Genomic DNA, 21,708 nt, shown 5'->3' with positions numbered 1-21,708 from the left:
GGAAACTTTGAGTGTTTACACTTAACTTTCACTCTCTATTTGTCAGAAATCACCTCAGTAAATCCTGCCTTATTATCTGTAAAGTTAAAATGGCATGTGCTCATCCATTAAAATAGATCTCCTGACCAAAAGTGTCGAACTGAAGAGGCAGAATAGCTGACATGAAGTCAAATGCATCACAGGTTCACGTTTCTTTCCTGATTTTTCTTTCGATAAACTTTAGAGACTTCGGATTGGTCTAAACTGCATTCATGACTCTCCTTATTTACCCACAGTAAGTATAGAACTGGAAGAACTGGATTGTACTCTGGTGAGTGATTGGTCTAAACTGCCTCTATTTTTCTCCCCTTATTTACCCATGGTATGTATGGAACTGGAAGAACTGGATTGGACTCTGGTGAGTGCTTAGTGAAGCAGTGTGGAAGTATGTAATTATCTAGTCAGACATGGTCAATTCGATGTTTCTTCACAAAGATGGAGGAATCAGTTGTTATGCTGGAGTCAGAGACATAGCGACACATAGAGACAGTGTGTTCTTTTTCATAAACCATTTACATGTTATTATCTGTCAAAACCTGATATTCACTGCAAGCACATTGTGCTTTGGGGCTTTGCCACATCAATCAAAACCCGAAATTCTCTTTGGATTTTGCAGCGTGCGCTGGGATCCAGCCTTGGGCTAACAGACTTTAAAACACTTGTTTTAGTCTGGCTTTAAACAAAGAGAGAAAAGAAAAAATCTGTCACATTTCTATGGTAGATTTGAAATTCTCAAAAAAGAAAATAAGTTATTTCAGTTGAAAAGTCATTTAAATTCATATTTTTTTATTCATTTCAATAAATTGTATCTGCATTGAACGAAATCTTGTACCGCAAACAATGCACAACAACGAAAATAAAAACATTTAAATAATTATTGAACGGCGGTATTAATGTACATGTTTATGTCCAAGTTAGCATGTGTGTGTTGTGTATGATTAAATTAACTCTGAACTTCAGGTTGCCCAGGTGCTCCCAGACTCGCAGGTCTCTCCCTTTACTGAGCCGTGGTAAACACAGAACTGGAATCAACTGGACTGGAATGATGAGTGATTACCTAATCAGTGCAGCATCAGAGTGTATGAGTCTGTCTCTGGTTCCTCACATATGGACAATCAGGTTCTTGTCCATGAAGAATACAAAGAAAATCACCTGCTACACAGCATGTGATTTATAACAACAGTTTTGGTCGTGATTCATGAACCATTCAAAGGTTATTACTAACTCATGATATTCACAGAGAATGATCCTAATTACAGTCATCTTTATATTTCTGAAAATGTGGATAGAAGGAAGTTTTAACATTTGGTTTTCCATGTTGGTTATACTTAAAAACCTCAAACAAATCTAGATAGATCTACTTAAAAACCTTAAACAAATCTAGATAAACATATTCCCACCATGTAAAGAAAAAAATAAAGTTGTTTTTTAGTACTTAGACTTGAAAATGAAATTGAATTGGTAGTTTGTAGTTGTACTGCATCTGAGACGTATATAACCATATGTACATCAATATGCATAATGTTCATGACTTAAATGTACACACATCTAGTTGACATGTTTAAAAAACGTTAAAAGTAACTGATGGAGTAATGGTGATAATAATAATCAATATATCAATAACAACCAACATAAACTGGGGCTACAACTGAAGAGGGAAGATGACAAAGTAATGCAGAATATGTCACAAATGATTATCATACAATATCACACAAACAATTGAGGCCTATATCACCAGAAGCAAATACCACCTACTGCTAGTGTTGGGAGGGGAGTGCATTACTTCTACTTAACAGCCATATGTTACATATAAAACTAACACAAAGGATACATATTTTATATTGGAAAAACATAGATTCATATATAGATCAATGAATTGTGTTTATGTATTGTTTTTTTTACTCGATGAAACACTTAAGACTTTGGGGTTAGTTTCAACATAGTCTGCGTTGTTCAGTGGTCACCGAGGGTTTCAGTGGTAAAATACTCAGTGGTGACCTGGGGCTGTAAAAGTAGGGAAGGACTTTCTCGGTGAATGTGTGTTTGAAAGTGTGTTAGTGTGTATTTTGTAGAGGATCAGAGAATGACACCTGTCCTTTATCCAAATCCAGATGCACTCTGAGTGTGTGGAGCTTCTGTTTCAATGCATGCACAGGTCCATCAAAATCTATTCCAATAAAAGGCACCTGTCCAAAATCCGTATACCCCACACGCCACACTCCCCCATGAGAAGGTGTCCCTGTTCCTCTGGTTGGACTCTGTGGTCACACCCACATACCAGTCTGTACTGTCTTCAACTTCAACATCCAAGTAGTGGAACCCTGAGTTGAAGCCCTCAGAGCCCGGTACACCATAGGAACAAATTCTTTCTAGATTATCGGGGAGTGTCTGTCTAGAATATGTCTCTTCAAACCTGGTCAGATCCTCAGAAATGATGAATGATGGCTTTGCAGTGTTTGGGTCCAACACTACAGGAGCTGAACAGAGACATAAGGAGAGGGGGAGCAAATTGACTCAGGTGTCTTCTTTTACTGTTGGTTGGTTGGTTCTTTTTGCGTCATTTAGCTGTAAAGTTGATTTTTAAGTTGACTTTATATTGTGAGTGTGTGTGTGTTTGTATCATTGGTGACATAGAACTCACTGAACTGAACTATGTCCTTCATCTTCTCCCAGACTCTGAGCTTCAGGTTGTCCAGGTGCTTTGCCACATCAATCACAGCTCCTGAAACTCCCCATGGTTTTTGCAGTGTGCACGTAGAACTAGGAAAACAGACTGTAGTTAGCACTAATTTTAGTGTGGCTTAAAAAAGAAAAGAAAAATGAAATCTCTCACCTTTCTATTGTAGCCTTGAAGTTCTGGAAAACAGCATACAGCACATATTTCAGTTCAGTTACTTTCAATATACAGTGTCTTTCTTGAGGGCTTACTTCTTGTTCACGCAATGCACAGTAATGATACATTATATATCAAAAGATCAAAAGAAATAGATAACAAAATGGAAAATATTTATTAAAAGACAAGAACATCTCACCATTCTTTTTTACAACTGAACTGAAACCACATTTCCATACCTGTAAGAAGATTATATCTTCAGCAACCATCTGCTGTTCAATGGCTGTTATTGTATCTGAAAGAGTGGACATCTCCTTGCTCAATTCTTCAATCTTCTCTTTCATAACAAAACTCTTCTGCTTCTCGTCCTCCTTTACTGCTCTTAATCTGGCCTCCTCTTCATCTTTCAGAAACTGATGAAGCTTCTCAAACTCCTCCTTCATCTGCTCCTCTGACTGATGGGCCTGGACCTTGAATAACACACATCAAAGGGACTACAATAATACTAATAATATAAATATCAGTTTGTGTACTTGTAATATCGGTATCAAATTGCTTGGGTGAGATGCTTGATGTAACTTCAATTGTAGTTGTAATGAAACTGAATAGCTGCACAATACAAGTTGTTTACGTATCATATCATATAGGTAATATTACACAATGTAAGACACAGTGTCATGAACTCAATGGTCTCTTTCCGAAACTGGTTGTTCTGGTAAATCTCACCTTAATGTGACTGGCTGTTTGGTCATATGTTGCTTTAACGTCTTCAAATTCTTCTAGTTTCTCTTGCAAGGTCTCCCATACAGCCTTGAGTTGTTCCTATAATGAACAAATATTTCATACATTGAGATCATCTATACTCTTTTTCTGTTGTTGTGGATACTCATTCAGTAACAGCACAGATACAGAAGGCAAAGTATGCCCATTGCATACATAGTCATAATTACATTTCCACCTATAATCAAATAATAAAAACTCACTCTAAAATCAAGTGCAGCTTCATCTATGGGAAGGAATTGGTGTCCTGAATGTTTCCTGGAAGCCTGACACACCAGACATATGGGCTGTTTATCCTCCAGACAGAACAGCTCGAGTCTCTCACCGTGCAGACTGCAGAGCACTTCAGACCCTCCTGAAGCCCTCTGGCTCTTCTCCTTCAGTAAAGCCTCACATATGTTCATTAAAGATTTTCTTCTACAAACTGGACACTCTTTAGATTTCTTCTGTCTCCAGAACTTCTGAAGGCAGACTTTGCAGAAGCTGTGACTACACAAAAGAAGGACGGGATCCTTGAAAATGTCAAAGCAAACAGGACAGGTGAAATCCTCTTCAGGTAGAGAGCTTTTAGATGCCATTTTCCTCTCACTTGGCAGGAAAGTTTGAGTGTGTACACTTAACTTTCACTCTCTAGTCGTCAAAATCTACCTCAGTAAATCCCTCCTGATCATATGCAATGGCATATGCGTAGCCATTAAAATAGATCTCCTGACTAAAAGTGTCGAACTGAACAGGCAGAATAGCTGACATGAAGTCAAATGCATCACGGGTTCACGTTTCTTTCCTGATTTTTCTTTCGATAAACTTCAGAGACTTCGGATTGGTCTAAACTGCATTCATGACTCTCCTTATTTACCCATGGTATGTATGGAATTGGAAGAACTGGATTGGACTCTGGTGAGTGCTTAGTGAAGCAGTGTGGAAGTAGGTAATTATCTAGTCAGACATGGTCAATGTGATGTTTCTTCACAAAGATGGAAGAATCAGTTGTTATGTTGGAGTCATAAACCATTTACATGTTATTATCTCTCAGAACCTGATATTCACTGCAAGCACATTGTGTTTTGGTGCCTTGCCACATCAATCAGAACCCGAAACTCTCTTTGGATTTTGCACCGTGCGCTGGGATCCAGCCTTAGGCTGACATACTTTAGTTAGCGCCTGTTTTAGTTTGGCTTTAAACAAAGAGAGAAAAGAAACTCCGTCACATTTCTATGGTAGATTTGAAGATCAGAAAGTAGAGAATAAGTTATTTCAGTTCATAATATCTATTCATTTCAATATATGGAATCGCATTGAGAGAAACCTTGTACCCCAAGCAATGCACAGCAATGACAGTAAAACATATAAAATAATTATTAAACGACGGTTTTAATGTACATGTTTATGTCCAAGTTAGCATGTGTGTATTGTGTATGATTAAATTAACTCTGAACTTCAGGATGCCCAGGTGCTCCCAGACTCGCAGATCTCTCCCTTTACTGAGCCGTGGTAAACACAGAACTGGAATCAACTGGACTGGAATGATGAGTGATGACCTAATCAGTGCAGCATCAGAGTGTATGAGTCTGTCTCTGGTTCCTCACATATGGACAATCAGGTTCTTGTTCATGAAGAATAATAAGACAATCACCTGCTACACAGCATGTGATTAATAACAACAGTTATGGTGGTGTTTCATGAACCATTCAAAGGTTATTACCAACTCATGATAATCACAGAGAATTATCTTTATAACAGTCATCTTTATATTTCTAAATATCTGGATAGAAGGAAGTTTTAACATTTGGTTTTCTATGTTGGTTATACTATATAAAAACCTCAAACAAATCTAGATGGATCTACTTAAAAACCTCAATCAAATCTAGATAGATCTACTTAAAAACCTTAAACAAATCAAGATAAACATATTCCCACCATGTAAAAAAAAAAAAAGTTAGACTTAGACTTGAAAATGAAATTGAATTTGGGGTATTTCATGTGCTGTAATGCATGTCAGACGTAAACAAATGTACATCAAATACATAACGTTCATGACTTAAATGTACAGACAAGTAGCTGACATGTTGAGAAAACGTTAAAAAGTAACTGATGGAGTAACAGTGATCAATAACAATCAACATGAACTGGGGCTACTACTGAAGAGGGAAGATTGCAAAGTAATGCAGAATATGTTGCAAATGATTATCATACAATATCACACAAACAATTGAGGACTACTCAAGTTGAATCTTATAATCACCAGCAGCAAATACCACCTGCTAGTGTTGGGAGGGGAGTGTATTACTTCCACTTAACAGCCTCATGTTTCATATAAAACTACCACAGAGGATACATACTTTATATTGTAAAAACATAGATTTAGATATAGATCAATACAATTTGTTCATGTATTGTTTTGTTTTTATTAACTCAATGGAACACTTAAAGGAGTTCTCTTCCCAAACTAGCAAGCTAACTATCTAAAAGGCATGCAAAAACCTTGCAAACACAGCCAACAGCCCAGTTGACACTGATAGAAGCTTGTCAACACACTAACTGGTGTCTTTTGGCAGTATAGCTGGCAATGTCATGCTGTGAAAGCTTTTCTTCTATTTTTGCATATACTGGGTGGCTAGTGGGAAAGACACAGGTGTTTATCTGTCCTTCACATGACCATATGCTATCCAAATGAATTTGAGGATGGTACCAAAACTAGTTAGCTATAAAACCATACCTCAAAAAGTGACAAATAGTTGCATAGTGTTACTTTGTAGTGAATGTGACTTACATAATTCACCCTTGTTCTTAGTGTGGTTCTACACACTGTTGTTTCATGCGGTTATTTAATGAATGTGTTATGCATAAGTATGACTGTTCCGGGATCGTGGTCCCTTTAAATATCCTATGTTGGTGATGACGTCTCAGTGTTTTGATATGCAAAATTAAACGAGACACATACTTGTGTGCTCCACTTGAGGAATTGCCTTTTGTGATAAAATGCGAAGATTTTGGAGTTAGTTTCAACATAATCTGCGTTGTTCAATGGTCACTGAGGGCTTCAGTGGTAAAATACTTAGTGACCTGGTGCTGCAGAAGAAGGGAAGGACTTTCTCAGTGAATGTGTGTTTGAAAGTGTGTAAGTGTGTATTTTGTAGAGGATCAGAGAATGACAGCTGTCCTTTATCCAAATCCAGATGCACTCTGAGTGTGTGGATATTCTGTTTCAAATCATGCTCAGGTCCTCTAAAATGCCATACAGATTCCTTATACCCCACACGCCACACTCTGTCCCAGAAGGTGCCGCTCTTCCTCTTCCTCTGGTTGGACTCTGTGGTCACACCCACATACCAGCATGTACTGCCTCCAATTTCAACATCCCAGTAGTGTGACCCTGAGTTGAAGCCCTCAGAGCCCAAAACAGTGGCACAGAAATCAAATCTTTCTGGGTTATTGGGAAGTGTCTGTCCAAGAAAGAATTTCAATTTTAAACTGGTCAGATCCTCAGAAATGATGAGCGATGAGCCTGCAGAGTTTGGGTCCAACACTACAGGAGCTGAACAGAGAGATAAGGAGAGGGTGAGCAAATGGACTCAGGTGTATGACCTCTTTTACTTTTGGCTGGTTGGTTCTTTCTGCGTCAAATAGCTGTAACGTTGAATTTTAAGTTGATGTTATACTGTGAGTGTGTGTGTGTGTGTGTGTGGTTGTGTGTGTATGTGTGAGTGTGTGTGTGTGTGTGTGTGTGTGTCTGTGTGGTTGAGTGTGCGTGAGTGTTTGTGTCGTAGGTGACATAGAACTCACTGAACTATGTCCTTCATCCTCTCCCAGACTCTGAACCTCAGGTTGCCCAGGTGCTTTGCCACATCAATCAGAGCTCCTGAAACTCTTTGTGGTTTTTGCAGTGTGCACATAGAACTAAAAAAAACAGACTGTAGTTAGCACTAGTTTTTAGTTTGGGTTAAAACAAAAAAGAGAAAATTGAAATCTCTCACCTTTCTATGGTAGCATTGAAGTTCTGTAAAACAGAAACAGATTTCAGTTCAGTTAATTTCAATATACTGTGTCTGTCTTGAGGGCTTACTTCTTGTTCACGCAATGGACACTAATGATACATTATATAACAAGGGATCTCTAAAATAGATAACAATAACTGTCAAATATTCATTGAAATATCCATTTCACCATTCTTTTTTTTACAACTGAACTGAAACCACATGTCCATACCTGTAAGAAGATTATGTCTTCAGCAACCATCTGCTTTTCGATGGCTGTTATTGTATCTGAAAGACTGGACTTCTCCTTGCTCATTTCTTGAGTCTTCTCTTTCATAATAAAACTCTTCTGCTTCTCTTCCTCCTTTAGTGCTCTTATTCTGGCCTCTTCTTCATCTTTCAGAAACTGATGAAGCTTCTTAAACTCCTCCTTGATCTGCGTCTCTGACTGATCGGCCTGAACCTTGAATAACACACAACAAAGGGACTATTTTTTTACTCAAAATATGTAATTTGTTGAATATTATTATTATCAGAGTAATAATGTGTATGTCTGTTAACAGCATGAACAGTTTATCTAAGTGCTGATCTATCATGTGGTGAAATCATTGCTGTAATTATCGTAATGATTCTAATAATATAAATGTTTGTGTACTTGTATTGCTCGGGTGAGATGCTTGAAACTTGCAATGTAACTGTAAAGAAAGTAAATAACTGCACAATACAAGTGGTTTGCATATCATATCATATATAGGTAATATTACACAATGTAACAGTGTCATGATGTCAATGGTCTCTTTCCGAAATGGGTTGTTCTGGTCAATCTCACCTTAATGTGATTAGCTGTTTGGTCACATGTTTCGTTTACTTCTTCAAATTCTTTCAGTTTCTCTTGCAAGGGCTTCAGTACAGTCTTGAGTTGTTCCTATAATGAACAAATATTTTATATGTTGAGATTATCTATACTAATTTTCTGTTGTTATGGATACTCATTCAGTAACAGTACAGATACAGAAAGCAGAGTATGCCCATTACATAGTCATAAATGACAATTTCACCTATAAGCATTAAGCAAATAATAGAAACTCACTTTATAATCTAGTGCAGCTTCATCTATGGGCAGGAATTGGTGTCCTGAGTGTTTCCTAGAAGCCTGACACACCAGACATATGGGCTGTTTATCCTCCAGACAGAACAGCTTGAGTCTCTCACTGTGCAGACTGCAGAGCACTTCAGACCCTCCTGAAGCCCTCTGACTCTTCTCCTTCAGGAAAGCCTCACATAAGTTCTTCAAAGATAAATTCAGGGGTGGACAGTCCAATGAAGCTGTTCTTCTGCAAACTGGACACTGTTTAGATTTCTTCTCTCTCCAGAACTTCTGAAGGCAATCTTTGCAGAAGCTGTGACTGCACAAAAGAAGGACGGGATCCTTGAAAATGTCAACGCAAACAGGACAGGTCAAGTCCTCTTCAGGTAGAGAGCTTTTGGACGCCATCCTCTTCTCACTTTGCTGGAAACTTTGAGTGTGCACACTTAACTCTCACTCTCTGTTTGTCAAAAATCACTTCAGTAAATCCTGCCTTTTCATCTGTAAGGTAATAATGGCATATGCTTCTAGATTAAAATAGATCTCCTGACTAAAAGTGTCCAACTAAATAGGCAAAATAGCTATCATGAAATGCCCTGTGGGTCAATGTTCATTCCCTTATTTTCCCTTCCTTTCATATCAACTTCAGAGACTTCTGATTGGTCTAAACTGCTTTCATTTCTCTCCCCTTATTTACCCATTGTAAGTATAGAACTGGAAGAACTGGATTGGACTTTGGTGAGCTTAGCATTCCCCGTATGTTCATGCTCCAGGAGGTCACAGTCGTCATGGCAAATATTCTGGTTATGAACAGGGGCGGTCTTACAAACCAGTTGTACTGATAGACAACAAATGAAGCACAAGACAGAATGGGCTCGTTTCTAGGGGGTTTTAATAAACAAAAAGGCTATATAGAACAGAGGAGAATTTCCATAACAAAGTAGGACGACGAGGAAGGCCCGAATAGTGTGGCGGCACGCAGTTGAAAGAGAGCCTTCTGGACGGCGATTCCGGCCTTAAAACGCATTGGGCTCCGCCCCCATCTGACAGGCAACACCTGCACACAAATAAAGTAAAAGGCACAAGGGAAAATAGCGACCCCTAAGGCAGGAGGGCGTAACAGGCGGCTTGTCTATAAGGGCAATTGGGGCGACGCACTGCCTACGGGAAAAGGGGAGAAAAAAAAAATCCTGATGATTTTTTTTCTGTCGGATTCCAATTCACTTTCAAGAGACGAGGCTTGGTGCCTCTCGATCTTCAGAATTGTCCCTGATTCAGTTTTTCTTGTGCCCTCTGACATCTCGTTATTTGAATTAACTTTCTCTTTTTCGCGCTAGTTCTTTCCAAAACTGCCCTTGACGTCATCAAAAGGCCAAAAGGCCATGTTCGGGCAGAAAATTATACTTAAGCTCAATTTTCCTCTCCGGCTCATTTAGCTTAAGATGACTATTAAAAAAAACATTGATCGTCCTAATCATGGTTGTCTCATCAAACTCAGGCCCTGCTAAACCACCCTTCTCACTAGTAGGGATGTTTCTAGCCTGGCTTAAACTCTTGCTGAACATCTTTATTTGTCACCTAAACACACAGGATATCAGACGAATTCCAATACGCACGTCACGCTTCCAGACGTTCCACAAAGGTAAAAACTTAAATCATATGCTATCAGGCCGGGATTTTCAGGCACACACGCCAACAGCAGGTCGGATGAAACCGAAGTTTATTCACTCCCTGGCTGGTTGGGCAGGCTAGCTAGCCTGATCCCCCCCGTTACAAACACAGCAAGGTTATCAAAGTTCACAACCACACCGGATACATAAACACAGGTACGTTCCACAATAGAACGGCTAGTCCAAAGGAAGGTAATCCACGAAGGTAATCCACAGAACAAAATATATCCAAAGGAAAGTTTTATCCACGTCGTAGTGGATGCTGTAGGTAAGGGATCCGTATTTCCGCTGGGATCCGTATTAAAACCGGAAGTGAGTACTTAATTCAGTTTAATGTATGCATTTGTAATTTCCTGCGGTATGTGGTGTACTGAATAGCACTGATAAGAAGACTTTATAATTATTTACATGTGTAAAAATGAATTTGATAGTCTGCATCTTGTTTTTGCACTCACCGCTAAACTCTAGGTCTAGCTAGCTTGTTAGCTATCCAGTTGCTCGCCAACTGACTAGTTCGTTACTTGCTGTTACCACAGGCTTTTCTTCTAGAATCAAATGTGCTGACATTCGCATATTTTACACAACGGGTGTGATCACTTGTCGGAATTACATACTCACTTCCGGTTTTAATACCGATCTCAGCGGAAATACGGATCCCTTACCTACAGATGCACACAGTTAGCAACAGTCAATGGCAATTCGCGGCTAGCTTATTGAGGACTGGCGACCGTGCACGAACGTGACATATGCACAGAACTTCCCACATTGTGAAAGAAATATGCTATATATTTATTATCATGATATGTGTTGTAGTTTGTTATTAGTTTGTTAAATGGATGTCTCAGCTGTTTCTGTGTTCTGTTGAGAGGAATGGTGAGTCTGTGAGAAAGGGGGGTTTTGGAACTCAGGGATGTTAAACTCAGAGCTGTCAGAAAATGTTTAGGTTAAGACTGAGTTAGCAGTTTTAATATGCCATGTGTTTATTTGAACTCATCTTGAGTTTGGGTTAGGGGGTTTTAGGTAAAGATTCTTATCTCTGGGAACCAAAGACCAGATGTTAAAATAATAAACTGGGAGTGTCATGTTTGAACTGTGAACATTTTCTTTGAATAAAGAGCAGGCATTTTAGAAGAGAAGGCAGTGTATGTTGAAGAGCGGTCTGAAACCACTGCACTCCTCTTGGCCAGAGTAAAAGTCTATTTATTATATTCTTGGTTGTGTGTGTCTTAATTCTGAGGTTAATACAGTCCTGGTGAAGGGTGAAAAATTCCCTGACACACATAGGCCGAATCCGTCCGCCCGCCCATCCGTAACAAGGACGGAGAACGACGCAGAAGTATAATTCGACCTTTACTCTCTTTGGATTCTGTAGCGTGTGCTGGGATCCAGCCTTAAGCTGACAGACTTTAGTTAGCACCTGTTTTAGTTTGAGATTAAACAAAGACAGAAAAGCAAATCTGTCATCTTTCTATGGTAGATTTGAAGTTCCGAAAAAAGAAAATAAGTCATTCAAAGTGATTTCAATTCATATTGTTTGTAGGTGGTCTCACCATAGACTACATTACCCAGAGTCCCCTTATCACTTTCATTCCTTATCTACATTTCAACAACTCAGCATTGGTCGCAACAAGGTCATAAAAACGGGTGATGCATTTTTCCCTTCGCCAAGCCCGAAAATCTCTCTCTCGCGCTGTAAAACTGACTAACTGAGTAAAGGACTGTATAGGTTGATGGTTCCGGTATGGTGATGTCGCCCTGGTGTGTCTGTAAGAACACCTCTGGAGTCGGAATGCAGTTTTATGGGATTAGGGATATGGGTGGCCAATGTAGGCAGCACAGCAATACACAGGACTCAGGCATATTCAGTGTAACTCAAGGATCTTTATCTTTGTGTTTGTCTTTGTGTTTGTGGTAGTTCGTCAGTGACGCACAAACATGTCCGACAGGAATATGAAAGAGTAATAACTTTACTGCTAAACTGAATAGGAACATGAAACTAACACCGTGCACTCCTGTGGTGTTTTGCCGCGAACCGACCAAATCACGAGATGTGCTGAAGAACAGATCTCTGCGCATGCGCAATTTTCTACCGTCTCTGGCCTTTCTAACACAGCCGCCCCCACATTTGATGTCAAATATGCTCTTGGAAAAGGCCAGCAGTCATCCAGCTGCAATCATGGTCCGCTGGCTTCGTCATCAGGGATCTCCGGTAGAACGATGAGACGAACAATGGGCCTGGTGTACACTCTGTCCTTCATCTGTACCTCCGCTGTCCTCACATGGTTGTCGGGACCTGGAAACACTTTCACCACCTTTCCGATCTGCCAGAGAGACCGGGGTAACTGAGGATCCACCATCATGACCACGGATCCAACGGTGAGGTCAGGAGCAGGAGTCTTCCATTTACCTCTCATCTGCTGGCCAGGTAAGTAATGCTTCACGAAAGCAGTCCAGAACCTGTCTGCAAGCACCTGAGAATGTCTCCACCTCCGACGTCCAAGGAGCTCTGATTGTGGGTAAACCACTTGAGGCAGGGAGCTGTCAGGCCGCCCCATCAACAAGTAATTAGGTGTAACTGGATCTAAATCGGCAACATTGGCTGAAACGTAGCCAAGGGGTTTGGAATTGAGTATGGACTCAATTTCAATGAGGACAGTCCTGAGAACCTCTTCACTCACAGTCTGGGAGCCAATCGTGGGGTGTAAGGCGGCCTTAACTGAGCGGATTTCTCGCTCCCATGCACCACCAAAGTGGGGAGCAGCAGGAAGATTAAAGTGGAATGATATCTGCTGAGGAGCCAGCTGCCGCTGGAGGTCAGGTCCTAATTTGGTAAAGGCCTCCTTCAATTCCTTCTCACCCCCACGGAAGTTGGTTCCCTGATCTGAGTATAACTCTGCTGGTTTGCCTCGACGAGCTATAAACCTCCGAAGAGCCATCAAGAAGGAGTCAAGGTCAAAGGATGACAACACCTCCAAGTGTACAGCTCTTGTGGTGAGACACTTAAAGATTATACCCCACCTTTTCTCTGTCCTTCGGCCCAACTTGACCAGGAGGGGGCCAAAGCAATCAATGCCACAGGAATAGAACGCTGGTTTAAACAATCTGAGCCGGGGTGTTGGCAGGTCTGCCATCTTCTGGCCTGCTGGTTTGGATCTCCATCGGCAACACTCAACGCATCCGCGCTGGTGACGCTTAACTGCCTCACGGCCTCTTAGGATCCACACCAAGCGTCTCAATTCCGCAAATACTAGGTCCAGGGTGGCACAACTTGGCATCGTACTCCTGAATGAGCAACCTTGTGGAAGGGTGACTAGGGTCAAGTACGATAGGGTGGACAGCTGCTGGATCGAGTCCCTCCACTCTACGAAGCCTTCCTCCCACTCTAATGACTTGATGGGTTGTGTCAAACTCAGGTGAAAGGCAAAGGAGATGGCTACTGGAGGCCACAGGTTTACCTGCCTTGATGTGTTCGTAATCCTCTGCGAAGCTCTCTTGCAGAACATTCCTGAATGCCAGCATCTCTGCAGCCTGATATGCACTAGCAGGCGGTTGTCCAGACAGGCCAGCCGCCCCATGAAGCTCCTGAGAAAGAGAATCCACCAGCTCCTTCCAGGTCTTAAAGCTAGGCCTATCTGTTCCCTGTGGGTTGGAGGTCGTACTTAGCCCATAGAAGGCGGAACGCTTGAGCTCAGTGGTATCCTCTGACACAGAGTGGTTCGGTGGACGAAGGATTGGCCACTCTTCAGGAGATGACTGTAAGAATTCTGGTCCTTGACACCATCTGTTAGGCCTCACAAGCTCTTGCAGGGTTTTACCTCTAGTGAGGTCATCTGCTGGATTCCTAGAAGAATCAACGTATCTCCAGGCCTGTAGGTCAGTGAGCTCTTGTATTTCTGCCACAACTAGTGCCTACAAATACTTTAAAGCGACATGACTCAGAATGTAGCCATGTAAGGACCGTGGTTGAATCACTCCAAAGCACCAGGTGGCGGATCTCAAAGGTGAGCTCATTCTTTAGCAGCTTTGCTAACTGAGCTCCAGTTACTGCTGCACAGAGCTCAAGCCGGGGTATGGAAAGTGGTTTCCGAGGTGCAACCCTGGAGCGTGCAAGGAGGAAGGCAACATGAATCGTTCCGTTGGCATCTTCGGACCGCAGGTAGGCAACTGATCCGTAAGCCCTTTCAGAAGCATCACAAAAGATGTGTATGTCTCTCTTGGTGTCTGAATGATCCATGTCAGCTGGGGTGTAACATCTAGGCAACTGTATCTGAGGCAGGTATGCAAGCTCAGTTTCCCAGGTATGCCAGGCTGTCAGAAGCTCTTCAGGGAGATTGGGGTCATCCCAGTCCCTCTCCTTCTCCCACAGCCGCTGGACCAGTACCTTTGCCCGTGTGGTGTAAGGAAGGATAAACCCAAGAGGGTCATACTGACTAGCTAACACACGGTAGATGTTGCGCATGGTGATATCTTGATAGATGACTGGTCTGTGCTTGTAACTGAAGGTGTCAGCATCACATTGCCAGCTAAGCCCTAGCGTTGACTCATGTGCTTCTGTCTTGTCATGGGCCAGCCACAGCTCCAACTTATCTGATCTGGCATCTGTGGTCAAGTGACTGATGACTTCAGGCCAGTTACTGGCCCACTGGCGGATTTCAAAGCCTCCGAAGGACAAGAGGCCTCTTAGACTGTCGATCAACTGCCTTGCTTCCCTGGTATACGACAAACTCTGTAAACAGTTGTCTACGTAGAAGCACCTCTCTATGGAAAGCCGCTCTTCACTATTGGGCCCGCTGTGGTTGAACACATGTCGCTGCAGTGCGTAGGTAGCACAACATGGGCTGCATGTGGTCCCGAATGGGAGCACCTGCCATTCATACACCTGCTGTGTTTCTTCCATCCGCATGCTGCGCCAAAGGAAGCGAAGAAGTGGCTTGTCTTCAGGCAGTAACAGCATCTGGTGAAACATGCCCTTGATGTCACCGCTAATGCCGACACTGTGCTCTCTGAACCGCAGAAGGACTCCCAGTAAGGAGGTGCTCAATGTAGGACCAGGCAGGAGAGAATTATTAAGGCTGAGGCCTTTGTACTGAAAGGAGCAATCGAACACAATCCGTCTCTTCCCGTTATGTTGAACCATGTGGTGGGGGATGTACCAGCTCTCACCACCTGCTTGTGTCTCTTGCATCGGTAACCTTCTTACAGTACCAGCCACTTCTAGCTTCTCTATTTCTGCTTCATAAGCAGCTGAACTCTCTGGGTCCTTTAGTAGGCGTTTCTCTGAGCCTCTGAGCCGTGTCATCGCAGCCTCCATGGGAGCATAGAAGACAGGGAAGTTCTTCCTACGGAGCAATGGGGTGGCATATCTGAGAACGCCATTGATCTCAACTCTGGTGGTCTTTGAATCCAGTAGGTCGATGGCTTGTTGGTCTTCTCTTGAGCGAGTCACCTGCTTCTCACCTCTATGTGGCAAAAGGTCTAGTTGCCAAAGCTTCTCCACATTCCTCTGCAGCTCCACTTCCAAGGGCCTGAGTGAAGTGAACAAACACTGCTGGGGCGATACTTGCAACTCTGTTAGCCTAGCTGGACCCTGGAGCGTCCAACCAAGCCTGGTCTTAATGGCTGCAGGGCCACCTGGGGCTCCTAGACACACTCGTTCGACGGGGGTTATCAGGTGAGGGTGGTCTGCCCCAATGAGCAGCATAGGGCTTACTCTATCAAAGGACTGCAGGGGAATGTCGTGGAGGTGCCAGAACTTCGACTTGAGGGTAGCCACAGGATACGTGTGATCAGCAAGGCTGAGGCGTTTGGCAGTGAAAGCATCATCAATCACAAAGGCTTTGCTAGGCTGGGTGATGGAAGAGATTTTGAAGGTGACGGACATGCCACTCAATGTTTGCACATCTTGGCGAATGGTCCGCAAGGCTAAACTTTCTGAGGGCCCTCGAAGTCCTAGTTTCTGTGCAGCTGCAGGCAGAAGCATTGTGCATTCTGATCTATCATCTAGGACTGCGTAGGTGTCGAGTGTCTTGCTCCCATGCTGAATGAGGACTCGAACGACTTTCAGGAGGACTCGGCTACACTCTGATGGTCTGTCTAGGTACAGAGTCTCTGTAGCAGAGCTTACAAGGCAGGACCCTTCCCTGGTAGGCTTGACATTGACATCATGCAGGATCAGGAGATGTCTACCTTGACACTTACTGCAGGGCTTCTTCAGGTTACACTCGGCTGCCTGATGTGATCTCCCACAACGCCAGCACCGTCGATTGGTCTTGATCCACTGTATGATCTGGTCTTTATCAAACGACTTAAAGCGATAACACTGGCTCAAGAAGTGCTCTTCACTCTCACAATATGGGCAGTGAGCTTGCCATGGTTTCTTCTTACCTGTGCTATCTGGTTTCTTTGCTGCTGGCTCTGCTGAATGCTTGGCAGAGGTGTCATCAGCACCATGAAGCACCGTAGCTGGACGAGAAGATCTAGAATCATGCTTCTGCTCCTTCTTCCTGTCTGGCTTGGAGTCTCTGATACTATCTTGGCCTTCACTGTCCTGGCACCATGCTTCATATTGCAGCCATTCCGAGAAATCTACCAGGTTGTACCCTGTTCCACATCGTGCAAACATGCATCTACGGAATTCTGATCGCAGGTCCGAGGGGAGTTTGCTCAAGAGCCTTTGCACGTGCGACCCACACTGGAGCTCCACTTGACTTTCATGCCCAAGGGTCTGCAGCATCCCCTGCAGGGCACGCACTTGTAGGGCAAATCTCTGGAAAGCTTGTGAGTCTCCCTGCCGTATGCCTGGAGCATTCATGATGGTGGCTATCTTCTTCATGGCTAGCTTCTGAGGTTGACCAAACTTATCTGTTAAGGCAGCCATGGTGTCTGAATAGGGTGTAGGCGAATTCAAATAGGCATCAGCCACAAGACGAGCCTCGTCCAGCTTAAGATGGTCCAGAAGAACCTGATAGCGGAACAGTTCTGTGGCATCAGAAGGTAGGAGGTTTTCTAGTGCAATCTTGAGACGGGTGAACTCACTCGGATCTCTGTTAGAGAAGTTCGGTATGGTTGGAATCGGACCTCGATAGGTTCTCTCTCTGAGAAAGGCTGGTGGCTGCTGTGCAGGTGCACCGTATACAGTTGTACTTGCATCATACTGAGGATGAGGATGTAACGGCATATATGCCTGCGTGTGATTGGCTGACCGCAGAGGCACTAAAGTGGTTGCTTGTGGGTTCCGGCTGAAGCCAGACTGCTGTGGGTCCACACTGCTGTAAGGCTGACTGTCAGAGGCAGGTGCATTGTGATAGTCTCTCCCAAGAGACTGCTGTTTAGGTAACTGATTGTAGTGGAACTGCTCACCTGGATGTGGAGTAGGCGGGTAGGGGTTCCTAGGCATAGCTGATCTTGCTTGATCTTTAATACCTTGTAGCTCACTCATCATCCTGTTCAGGGAGTCCATCAGGATCTGGTCTCTCATGTCTGCGGGCTGCGCAGCAGCTGGATGATCGTAGGCTCTGTGTGCTACCTCTGGAATCACATCTCTGCGATGATCATACGATTGCGGCATGTAGGGCTTAGGTGCAGAGTAATGCCTATGAAAAGGTATACTACCACTCTGAGGAAGTTGTTGAAACACAGGCTTTGAAGGAGGAGACGTGTAAGATTGCCGAGGAGGAGCTTGAGCGGTGACCAAGGGAAGCTGACTGAGGGCAGGAGCACCATCAATATGAGGACTGCTCATAAGGTGAAAACCCCATAGGTCTGCTATGATGCAGTGCTTGTGCCCTTGGAGGTTCAGGGACCTCCCAAGGCCTATGTAAGGGTGAAGAAAACTGTTGTACCATCACTGGTGGCGCTGTCATCTTGGACTCAGCACGAACCAGGCGCTGCTGGTAACTGTGATCTGCAGGTGCCTCATGGATATCCCACTCATCCAGTGTTACGTAATCTGCATGCTGGCTAAGAGGGCTGGCGGAGCGAGATGATCGCGGTGTCCTCCTCGTTGCTCCTTCCAGAGTCATGCTGTGATGCCTGTCTTCTAGCCCCTGTGTATACTGTGCTGCATTGGGTTCCTGATACTGCACTGTCTGCCGTCGGCCCACGTGCTCGACATCATCCTCTCTGAGGTAGGCAGGCGGATGAGACCATTGCTTAGGGCGTGTAGAAGCCACTGGAGGTTCCCCAGTAGGTAAAGGATACTGCATTCCGAAGGTTTAGGAATCCAAAGAAGCACCACTCAATCCGGCTCGATGGACCAATGTAAAACTGACTAACTGAGTAAAGGACTGTATAGGTTGATGGTTCCGGTATGGTGATGTCGCCCTGGTGTGTCTGTAAGAACACCTCTGGAGTCAGAATGCAGTTTTATGGGATTAGGGATATGGGTGGCTAATGTAGGCAGCACAGCAATACACAGGACTCAGGCATATTCAGTGTAACTCAAGGATCTTTATCTTTGTGTTTGTCTTTGTGTTTGTGGTAGTTCGTCAGTGACGCACAAACATGTCCGACAGGAATATGAAAGAGTAATAACTTTACTGCTAAACTGAATAAGAACATGAAACTAACACCGTGCACTCCTGTGATGTTTTGCCGCGAACTGACCAAATCACGAGATGTGCTGAGGAACAGATCTCTGCGAATGCGTAATTTTCTACCATCTCTGGCCTTTCTGGTTTTTGCAGCAGTGAATTCCATTCACAAATAGAGATACCCGACCCTACAGAAGAATTCTCATCAGGACAAAGGACGACACGACGACACGTAGCCCATAGAACTTCTGATCAAAGTTCCAATCTACTTGAAATCGTTTAGTTACAACCTGAGTTTACATCGATAGTAATCTATCGTATAGATAGTATCGATAGATAGATACACTGCAGCCCAGCAGTTTATTGAATACGAGAAGGCGACCGGCTCCCTCCTCCATCCATTCAAGTCGACAAAAAGAACTTTCATTTCCCTTTGAGACTCATCAGTCCACCAGGCCGAGTCCAGCTGACGAGCTGATGAAGAAGCAGATTCCGGTCATTTCCCCGACGCCTGCGTCCCACGCTGCTCCACGGAAGACCGCAGAAAACATCTTGGTCGCTACGCAAGAGCGATCGAAGTAAGGCTAATATCTGGGCAGAACTTAGTTTTATATGTATGTTTTAATCTATGTGATAAGTGCTGTTATTTTATTTCGTTAAGATTTGAATGCAAACTGAAATTCACAATCTACACAGTCTGTGACCGTGGATAATCTTGCTTGGTTCTTTTGCTAGCGTTAGATAGTTTTGTGCATGCACCATCTCTCTATCTCTCTCTCTAACTCCCCTTGACATCACCACCTGAACATATACACGCACACATCGCGATTTCAGTGTTGTAAAGAGCTTGTATTGAATTAAGGCCTAGCTCGGGTTTTGTCCTTAAGGCAATAATCCTTTGTTCAGGCATTCTTTACTTTGCGCACCTCCCCCAACTAAATTTGCGCCTAAGCAACATAGCGTTCCTGTCTCGGACCCGCAGCAGCATCCGGTGACCATCCGGTGACCATTCTCCCTCTAGTTGGGGCCTGACGCACTCTTGACTTCACGCACACAGCATCTATCGCCTGTGCGCTTGCGCATAGCCTCCCTCTCACTTTCCCCATCTCTCCATTGAGCGCGCGACCGCGTTTACTCGCAACTGCGCATATCCACACACGCACCCACTCACACACGCATGCACCCGCTCACACACACACACACACACACACACACAGACAGAGACGAGGAAGCTAACGCACCCTCCTCTGCATTACTGAAACAGACTACCTCATTCCCCAATTCCATTTTGTGCCTTGCTCAATAGTTTTACTCCAGTGTGTATGTTGTTATACCTGATTTGATATTACTATTAATTACCGTTTGTTACTTTTAATAAATTGTTTATAAATAGACTTAAACAATTGTCTTGCCTTTTATTGTTCCAATATTCCACTGAAAGCCATTTTCCGCCAACCAAAAACTCTGATTGCCTTCACTTCTCTGGTTGTTTCATGAAGTGTTATAGACTTTGTAGTGATATTGTAGTACGATAGTATTGTGATACCATACTTAGACTGTAGCATAGTGGTACAACTAGAGCTTTCCATTATTTTAGTAATTTAATTATAAAACGTTAAATACTAAATGTAATGATTATTACATTTTATGAGACTGATTTAATTACCCTAATGTAACAACCCCGGTTTCACCTACATGTTTTTTATTGATTTCAATATATGGTATTTGCATTGAGCAAAACCTTGTACCACAAGCAATGCACAGGAATGACAAAACATTATTACTGTACATGTTTATGTCCAAGTTAGCATGTGTGAATTGTGTATGATTAAATTAACTTCAGGTTACCCAGGTGCTCCCAGTCTCGCAGGTCTCTCCCTTTACTGAGCCATGGTAAACACAGAACTGGAATCAACTGGACTGGAATGATGAGTGATTACCTAATCAGTGCAACATCAGAGTTTGTGAGTCTGTCTCTGGTTCCTCACATATCGACAATCAGGTTCTTGTTCATGAACAATAAAAAGAAAATCACCTGCTACACAGCATGTGATTAATAACAACAGTTATGGTTGTGTTTCATGAACCATTTAAACGTTATTACCAACTCATGATATTCACAGAGAATGATCCTAATTACAGTCATCTTTATATTTCTGAATATGTGGATAGAAAGAAGGTTTTAACATCTGGTTTACCATGTCCGTTATACTATATAAAAATCTCAAACAAATCAAGATAGATCTACTAAAAAAGCCTTAAACAAATCTACATGAAAACATTATGTTTTTCAGTGCTTAGACTGGGAAATTAAATTAAATTTGATGTTTTTCATGTGTTGTACTGCATCTCAGATTTTGCCATATGTACATCAACATACATAACGTTCATAATTTAATTCACAGACAGTTGACATGTTGAGAAAACATTAAAAAGTAACTGATGGAATAACAGTGATCAATTACAATCAACATGAACTGGGGCTAAAACTGAAGAGGGAAGATTGCAAAGTAATGCAGAATATGTCACAAATGATTATCATACAATATCACACAAACAATTGAGGCAAACTCAAGTTAAATCATATAATTACCAGCAGCAAATACCACCTACTGCTAGTGTTGGGAGGGGAGTGTATTACTTCTACTTAACAGCCACATGTTCCATATACAACTACCATAGAGGCTACATATTTTATATTGGAAAAACATAGATTTAGATATAGAACCATTGAATTGTGTTGATGTTTTGGTTTTCTTTACTCAGTGGAACCCTAAAGAGCTTGTAGTTAGTT

General features: G+C 42.8%; 1 protein-coding gene and 1 pseudogene across 1 annotated transcript; both read right to left on the bottom strand.

Moving 5' to 3' along the window:
- Positions 1-483: 483 nt before the first annotated feature.
- LOC105891779 (E3 ubiquitin-protein ligase TRIM35-like) lies at positions 484-4,230 on the bottom strand. The gene is made up of 4 exons (XM_031576074.1): positions 3,856-4,230; positions 3,599-3,694; positions 3,112-3,342; positions 484-495 (listed from the first exon to the last, which is right to left on the bottom strand). The coding sequence occupies exons 1-4, from the start codon at positions 4,228-4,230 to the stop codon at positions 484-486; spliced, it is 714 nt and encodes a 237-aa protein (XP_031431934.1).
- A 2,424-nt stretch (positions 4,231-6,654) lies between these two features.
- LOC105891778 lies at positions 6,655-9,121 on the bottom strand (annotated as a pseudogene).
- Positions 9,122-21,708: the final 12,587 nt, after the last annotated feature.

The sequence above is a fragment of the Clupea harengus genome, chromosome 11 (assembly GCF_900700415.2).
Source record: "Clupea harengus chromosome 11, Ch_v2.0.2, whole genome shotgun sequence".
NCBI classification, from domain to species: Eukaryota; Metazoa; Chordata; class Actinopteri; order Clupeiformes; family Clupeidae; genus Clupea; species Clupea harengus.
The sequence above is the reverse complement of the archived record's forward strand: the minus strand, read 5'-3'. Positions and strand labels throughout refer to the sequence as shown.

Coding starts and splice junctions, on each gene's coding strand:
- LOC105891779 (XM_031576074.1), bottom strand. CDS start 4,230: ATGGCATCTAAAAGCTCTCTACCTGAAGAGGATTTCACCTGTCCTGTT. Junction 3,695..3,855: donor AAGCTGCACTTGATTTTAGA/GTGAGTTTTTAT, acceptor TGTTCATTATAG/GAACAACTCAAGGCTGTATG. Junction 3,343..3,598: donor AAACAGCCAGTCACATTAAG/GTGAGATTTACC, acceptor GTGTTATTCAAG/GTCCAGGCCCATCAGTCAGA.